Here is an 8,735-nt window from a genome sequence, read left to right as displayed (position 1 = left end):
TCTGAAGGATGGAGTCGTGACAGCGCGTATTCCTGCCGCACGCTAGAGGACGGAGGAGCAACACCAACGTCGCAGTCCTGAATGAGTCGAACCAAGGATTCTCCGAGAACCTACACGTCTTGTGGGTATCCTGCAGCAAGGTTTGGTCCCTTACCCCATCACCCGAAGACTCGCTGAATATAGAAGTACCCTAACGAATTACAATTTCAACAAGACAAACATTTTTCGCAGAACTAGAATCTGTTATAGTATATTGAATATTCTTTGTAAAGGAAACCGAATAACTTGTTCATCTTTAGATTTACAAATCAAATTCCGGAATCGCGATCCTGATCTAGATAGTATTAACGATTATAGATGGAATTTGATATTGGAATAACGTATTGCTATTTTGGTTGACTGGTACTGCAAGTTACGTACCCAGTAGTCCAAGCTCTACCGGACTGAAGTTAGTTAAAATAAATAACATCCAAATAATTAACATTTGATTGTAAAGATAATTCACACATGTGAAAGAATTGTTATATGCTTTGAAGTTGAGAGTAGTAACAAATTCCATCTGTAGTTTAAAATAAATTATTTTAAGTTAAGATTATTTATATAAAGTGTGATTTTGTGCATGTCAAAGTGTATTGTCACCATCGTCACAAACATTACACACACATATAAACAGCACAGTTGAATTTGTTTACACTTTATTCCAAGGTCTATTCACGATTTTAGTATTTAAACACTTTTGACACACTTTACCTTGACTTTCAGACACAAGCTTCTAGATACAATTCTTAAAACTGAGAGAGGTAGGCTAGAGAAACCGAAATTATTAAATACATTAAATAATTTCAATATTTACACTAGCTGACTCCACAACAGTAACTGGTTAATCAGTGAAATTCACAGTGCAAGTTAAATGCTTTGGACAGTTGAATACTGTTTTGAGCAGTACAAAACATTAAATTTTTATCATTTACACATTACATTAAATTTTTTTAAATAGAACACATGAGTGTTTTCCCATCTCTTGCATTTAGAACTGATAGGCCTACCTCACACTAGAGCAATGAAAATGTATGCCATGAAGCACCCTTCTTGAGACAGCAATTCTTATTCCGGTACTACCATTTGTTTTATCTATGGAAGCCATGTTTTCTTGGCATGCTTGTGTTTTGTTGCATATGTGAGAGGGCAGTGTTCTAATGGCGGATCAAATAGTTCAAATGTGATTACTGGGGTGTGTTAAGTTACAAATTTTACCGGTGATAATATTAGTCACGTAACAATTTTTTCGTCCTCCGGGCAGGGTTTGTGAGTAATCTGAGTAAGTTCACAGAATTTGTCTGTATTAAATGATGGGTAGCTGGTGGTAGCGTCAATGTGCCAAAATAATGAAAGAAAAAGTTTTGTTGGCAAATGTGACACGGGCTGAAAAAGCTATTGAAAAATTTGCAGTTGGTAATGTAGGTGCTGCCTCTATACACAAAAAACTGGTGGATAAACTGTTGACAAATGTCTTGTATCAAGGCAGAAAATGATGGTGACTAAAATAGATTTAGTTGTAGTTGAAGACAGGTTACCACCACCACTAGTAAAATTAGCAGATGTGGAATCAGGGAAAGGAAATGGAAATTAAACTAAAGATGGTGGTTGTGAGGGAGTACTGCAAGGCGAACAAACAACACTTAAAATACTTCCCGGTGAGTAGAGAAAATCACAGTGAATTGTAGATTCTCTTAATTGCTTCACCATTAAAAGAAGTGTTTTTGCAGCCAGCTGTGCTGCATAAGTCAGTCACATTATTACATAAGCTATTGGACAATGTAGTGTAATGCACTAGACTTATAATGGTTCTTGGACAGAACAATGGTACTTGAATCTTGTTTTTTTTTTTTTTTTTTGTCACTGACAAATTGCCAACATTTCTACAGTTGACACAGTTCCTGGAACATTGTGCTATTGCTTTGCAGCTGGGGTTTGTGTAAAGAACAAGAAGTTACAAGCCCTGGAGATATGTACCTCACAGGAACACCAACATTGAACACTGCCACATCACTTGAATACAGTTTAGTAAAATGTGGAGAACATTCCTACATAAATGTCCAGAATTTATTGGTGCATCAGAGGACAGATGTACATTTGTAAAAGACCATTATTTGTGTCATTGCCTTTAGGCAGACCATGTGATTAGATGGTCTCTGTTTTCATATTGTAATTTATTAGGTCACCACCACATATTGCTTCGTACATTTTGGTGAAGATTGAAAAAGTAGACAAATGTTACAGGACAGTGCTAAACCAGAGGTACCCAATGACTTACTGTGCTTGGAGAGTAGATACATCACAAGCATTGTTAGCAACTGCTTTAGTGAAAATTCAAGACGACAATGTGTGTTTATTCCATTTCAAACATTCCTTGTCATTCCTACGTCAAATGTAGGCTACGCACAGTGGCGTAGCGTGGGTGGGGCGAAGGGGGCGGCCCGCCCCGGGCGGCAGCCCGCGGGGGCGGGTCGCCGGTGAAGTGGGTTGAGATCTGATCTATGATTCATTCATTACATGTGTCAGACACACTAAAATGTTCCATTTTTATCTAAAATTTTGCGCACCAACTATTTTTTAATATTTATTTAAAAGAAAAACTGTGAAATCACTGACAGAGCTCTTTATAACGTTTGTTTGTTTACATACGAACGGCAACATCGCATCACGCCGCGCGGCGCGCGCGAGCCGAGTTGAGCGGCACTCCTTATAATGTTAATTACTCATACAAAAGCTCGTGTCGATGCCTCTCTTTCGCACTCATTGAATTTAGTATGGGGGGCGGCAAAATGGGTCTCCCGCCCCAGGCGCCGAGATGGCACGCTACGCCACTGGCTACGCAAGAAAATGATTTTGGTATTATATCAGTATGATTTCAGCATATCATTTATCCTTACATAATTTTTTAGTCTCAACAGATGTCAGTGGTATGTCAAAATTACATAAAAATTCATTACCTAGCAATGACTTACCAGTGATGTCAGACCTAGGTCATGTGTTCACTGGGCAATGCACAGTGAGTATACACAAATTATACTTTTCACGTGACCAAATTAACTTCACTTACTACTACTACAGCATGTCGGTGACGCGAACCCATAAGTTTTGCACCAAAAATCGCTCAATTCGGTTAAAGAAGTTTTCACTTCAAAAGAAATACTTTTACTTCAAATTTACAAAACTAACCATATTAGATATTACACGTCTCTTGAATAAATTCTTTAAAAACATGGCGTAGGGCTTAAAAGTGCTGTTATCATTTTTACTTTAAACGTTTAAACAATTATTTGAAAACATGCGCTAAAATGGAGATTGTCTGTTACTAGCTGTTAACACTATACTTAAATAAAACAAAAAAAAACACAATCAGTTGGTAATTTAAATTAAATTAGGCTGCAAAAAGAATTAAAGGCAAACAAATAAGGTAATTTATAAGAAATTTGAAGATTTTCACTGTTGTGTTTGATTCGTGCGGGCTGGATAGGAGGGTACGTTCCGCCAGCGGGAACTGGTACTGGGCAGTGGGCACTGGCGGAGTGGGAACTGGGTATTACTGCCACAATAGATAATATGCCAACATTGTCAAAAAAATTAGATTATTAAATTAATTAGACACAATTATAATTTAATAAATTATGTTGTACAGTTCTCAAAAAATTTTATATTGTAGAATTTAATTACCACGAGTTAATAATCAATTTTTTTTCTCTATTTAAAAAATTAAGAATATGGACAAAATAAATAACTTTGTTAAAGGTGTTTAAGTAATGTTTGCTTATCTTGTGTATTTTACTTCGTATTCAAAATCACTGTAGGATGCGTGAATAGGTGATCGTAAAGCTCACAGAACACTCTGAAATTATTTTAATTTTTATAAGTTAGTTGCCCAATAAAAGTTAGTGAATAGCCTCCCTGAAGAACATTAATAGATTTTCAAACAAACTATTCTCAAGCCGACCTCTGTAGCGTAGTCGGATGCACACCGGCTTACGGTGCGAGGAGCTCTGGGTTCAAGTCCGGGTAACGCTTGGATGTAACTAATACTTGCTGATTTGATTATGATATGATAATGATATTTGAACAAGGACAAATTGACTCTTTGGCTGTTGGTGTATGATGTAGGCCACATAGCAAAAAAAAGTCTGTAAAGAGGCGTAGTGGTAGGATCTTACTCCCAATGGCTATATATCATCTATGATTGGTATAATTATATTTTACCTGAAACTGTGCAAATAAATCAAAATACTTAGGAGTTTGTGAATAGTACTTGGTTATAATGTCTGCTGCGCTTGAATTATTGAGAAATAAGAATCATATAGAAAAAACGTACCTTGCTGACAAATGGGCGCCTATATTAGGTGGCACGATAGGATTTCTTTCAGCAATTGCGATAAGGTTTGGGGCTCGTAGACCTTTACTGAGCGGTAAGTTTACCGACCTTTACATTTCTTCGTTTGAACATCGACATATTTGGTCAAGTTAATTTAAACTAAAGTAATGAGTTATTTTACTTTGCTGGATAATTTTGAAGGAAAGACGCTTTTCTGAAGGAAAAAAAAAATTGAAAAAAAGCATTCTTTTTCTCTTTATTATAGCTGCAATTGGGTACAGAAGTACCCGGTGGCAAACATTCTCCCTACTTTCCCCGCACTCTTCTTCTGAACTCATCCACACTCCTCCTGCAGCCTATTCCATTCCCCTACCGTTCTCATGACCATCGCATTCTTTCTGCTATTTGTTCTTCTCCTCTCTTTGAAAACCTTCCTAATATTTTCCTTCCTACTTCTAGGCATTCCCATTTTGACTTTTCCCCCCAGCTCTCCCCATCCTCCCATTCCACTCAGCACCTGGTACATCTTGACCAGTCTCTTCTGTCTTCTGTCCTTCAAGCTCTCCCATCTCATTCATATCATCATCTCTGTTGTTCTGCACTCCCCCTTCCCTTCTCTGTCCATTCTCGTCCACTTGCCCTTCACCCATCTAGCTGCTCTCCTCTGCACCCCCTCCAGCTCCCTCTCAAGTACTGCCGTATATGGGTTCCACACTGCTGCGGCATACTCCAGCATGGGGCGGACCATAGTTTTGTAGGCCTTGTCACGTATGCTGCTGCTTCCCCCCCTGAGCACTCGTCCCAGCATGCCCAGGGCCTGTCTGCTCTTCTTCACTACCTTGTCTACATGCTCCCCCCACCCCAGTTTACCCTGCAGCACCACCCCTAGATATTTATAGCTGTCGGCCTCACTTATCACGTCTCCCCTCCAGCGATATACCCTCCTGACAATCTTCCTCTTCCTGGTAAACCTGACCACTTTCGTCTTTCCCACATTTATTTTCATGCCATTAGTTTCCACCCACTCTTCCAGCCTATTCAAATCATCCTTTAACCCATGTAGCTCATTCCCTAATATGTTTTTAGATCATTCCTTAAAGCCTAGGCTACATTCGTGATAGCGCGCAATAAACATAAATAAAGGTAAATATGTAGTGTACGGATTAGCGCCAAAAAAAATCGTACAAATCTGAAATAACTTTAATTACATGCTCTTTTACGTCCTCTTTTCATAACCGCTTGCAGAGATAAGAAATTCTGTTTTGAAAAGAGGATGTAAAAGAGCATAAATAATGAAAGTTATTTCAGATTTTTAAAAAAAATTTGACGATAATCCGTACACTACATATTTACCCCTGTGCATTGACTGACGTTGCTTTAATTGCAATACCGATTCTGTGATTCTTCATATATAACAATGTGTATATTTTTATTTCGGATTTTGTGATTCAGTGGAACAATGTGTATATTTTTATTTTGGATTTTGTGATTCAGTGGAAGGTAAATTAAAATTCAAAAAAATTCTAAGTCCTATTGCGCATCCAAACACAATCATCAATTTGAGAAGGATGTCTTTTAGCAGTATGGAGGCACAAAGCACCCACTTGTGACTTAGATTTTACGTAATTTCAATTATTTTCATTATTAATATAATACCTATATTGACTAAAGTATTGCAGAACATACATTCACAGACCCACATGGTACTCCTAAGATTCACAATAGTTAATTCCAACGTTGCGTTCGTGCATGTTGTTTTTTTTTTCTCCTCAATTATTTTCCTCTTAAATCATCTAAAATAAACATAAGGATTTCAATTTAAAATTCCATATACAGGATATTTGGTTAGAATTTTTATGCTTATTGGTTAAAACATGGGTTGTTTTTAAGAAAATCCACATTTCTGAAGGAAAAAAAGGAAAAAAAAAAAAAAAAAACATTTCAAAATGTTAGTAGTTTAATAGCATTTTAAGATTTATATTTGTGCTATTGTTAGAATGGCCGATTATGTTGGTTTAGCTACAGTAAAAATAGTTAAAAAAAATTGTAGAATGTTGGTTAGGTTTGTAAAATAGTGTATGGTTGGTTAAGGAAATAATGCCCTGGAGCGATATCAAAGCTGTTCCCTATGCCCTATCCTCTGTGCTGAATAAGTCGACCTGCGGGCAGCAGGCCCGCGAACCCGTCGCGCTCACTGACAGCGCTCGTGCTTGTTCGTGCCCCCGCGCCAGGCATCCAGCTGCACGTCGCGCTGACGACCGTGTTCAGCGGCGCGTGCGTCTTCGTGGACAGGAAGCGCGATGACTGGCACGCGGAGCGAGACGCCATGATGTGCCACTACATCGAGCTGCATCCCGAGGACTTCTCCGACCCAGGTACAGCCTCGTGGTCCGTGGTCTGTGGTCATCTCACGTGTATCGGTACAGTGTGACCACACTCCTTGAACACGCTCTTGTTAAGTTATTTTATGTTTTCACTCATAATCACTGGTACTTGTCAAATTATCTGCACCACGTGAGTTTTACGTTCACCTGACCTGCCAAGTGTCACAGCACTAACTGTGCTGCAGTGATGTTTCTTCTAGAACATTCTGAAAGATTATCACACCTGATGTTGCTTGCACTTATTCTTGCACGTAAAAATTGATGTGAATAACTTTCCAGAATGCAAACATCTGTTAAAAATAACATGATTAAATATCACATTTCTTCATACCGATCACTAAGGAAAATATTTGTTTTTATATATATATATATATATATATATATATATATATATAAACAAATATTTTCCTTAGTGATCGGTATGAAGAAATGTGATATTTAATCATGTTATTTTTAACAGATGTTTGCATTCTGGAAAGTTATTCACATCAATATATATATATATGTATATATATATATATGTATATATGTATATGTATAAAACTCAAAATACTATCACAGTGTGTTTAACATTTTCAATTTACATTCAAAAATATCTTAACATTACTTTGAGTAAACAGCATCTTATTTGATATTGAAATATGTTATTACATCCCAAACACACAACTTATGCTGTTCTATCATTTCGCAGTGTTGCATTTTATGTGGTAGTGTTGGTGATAGGAGATTTAGGAATGCATGTGAAGTGATTTGCAGTTAAGTGGATGGTTATTGATTGAATGAATGAATGAATGAATGAATGATAATGTGGTATTTTTATATATTATGTTTGTATCTACAATTTATTTTCCTGTAGTGCTGAGTTGTTGGATTATGATTACTGTATTCCTTGCTTGTGATAGTGTTTGCTTAAGGAGAAGTGAGTGTGAACTTCAAAATTTTTACCTTTTCTAACATACTTTAATACAAATATTAATACTACAAAGAATGTCATTAGTAGGAAAAGTAGTGTAGAGTTGTCTGGTTATGTTAAGTTTGCATTTATTATTTTTTTATTCTGACAAAATGATTACATTTCAGGATTATGTGACAGCCAAGAATAAATTAATGATTTTTTTTTATTGCAGAGAGGAGGAAATATGGTCAACTTTTCCTGCCTTGGATTCCTGTGCGTTGAGTAAAAAAAAAATGTGGTTAGCGCAATATTTAAGTGTACATAATACATGATATTTTACAATTTTAAACCTTGTAGTTTTTATTTCATTTGGAAATAAAAGTATTAAGAGTAGTTTACTAGTTTATTTAAGTTTGTTACTGCTTCTGTGATAACCATTTCCTTTAGTCAAACAACAAATCCAAAATGGGGAGTAAGACTAGAGCAAGACAGTTGGCTAAAACAAAAAGGATTATGTTAGGAGGTAAGTAAGACTCGAGAAAAGCAAAAGTGTATTAGATCTCAATTTATTGATCATCACCAATCTTATCATATATTACGAGCAAAGGGAAAACATTATGCAATTCTGAGGAACATAGTACAGGCTTACTCATTCACATCAATAAATAGCATGTACTGCTCTAAAATACACATACGCGTGAACATTACATTACATGCTCTGAGCGCAGGCCTGGATCATCAACTATTTTATATATTCCATCAGTAATTATATTACAATTTGCATCATATTCGGTATAATACAATAAAATAAGTATATATTTGTTTCCTTTTTAACTAGATTATTATTTATTTTATTTATTACAGTTGTGACATGCACACCAACACCTCATAAATAGGGTACAGGGTATGCACGGTGATATAAAAAAGAAACGAAAACAATGGAAAAAAAACATATCACAATAAAAGATACAAACAAAAACAAAATGCAAAGGACAAAATAAACAATAGACACAGACACAATAAACAGTTGATTAATGAAACAATCATTCTCTATAGGAAGAGATGAAGCAAACAAATTTAGAAAAGTCAA

General features: G+C 36.3%; 1 protein-coding gene across 1 annotated transcript; it reads left to right on the top strand.

The window, feature by feature from the left end:
- Positions 1-4,176: 4,176 nt before the first annotated feature.
- LOC134538530 (NADH dehydrogenase [ubiquinone] 1 subunit C2) lies at positions 4,177-8,038 on the top strand. The gene is made up of 3 exons (XM_063379934.1): positions 4,177-4,460; positions 6,598-6,741; positions 7,878-8,038. Exons 1-3 carry the CDS (start codon positions 4,313-4,315, stop codon positions 7,925-7,927), a joined length of 342 nt encoding a protein of 113 aa, XP_063236004.1. The 5' UTR covers positions 4,177-4,312; the 3' UTR covers positions 7,928-8,038.
- Positions 8,039-8,735: the final 697 nt, after the last annotated feature.

Source organism: Bacillus rossius, chromosome 13, assembly GCF_032445375.1.
Source record: "Bacillus rossius redtenbacheri isolate Brsri chromosome 13, Brsri_v3, whole genome shotgun sequence".
In the NCBI taxonomy this organism is placed as follows: domain Eukaryota; kingdom Metazoa; phylum Arthropoda; class Insecta; order Phasmatodea; family Bacillidae; genus Bacillus; species Bacillus rossius.
Note: the sequence above shows the minus strand (reverse complement) of the source record. Positions and strands in the feature narration are given on the sequence as shown.

Coding starts and splice junctions, on each gene's coding strand:
- LOC134538530 (XM_063379934.1), top strand. CDS start 4,313: ATGTCTGCTGCGCTTGAATTATTGAGAAATAAGAATCATATAGAAAAA. Junction 4,461..6,597: donor TCGTAGACCTTTACTGAGCG/GTAAGTTTACCG, acceptor CCCCCGCGCCAG/GCATCCAGCTGCACGTCGCG. Junction 6,742..7,877: donor CGAGGACTTCTCCGACCCAG/GTACAGCCTCGT, acceptor TTTTTATTGCAG/AGAGGAGGAAATATGGTCAA.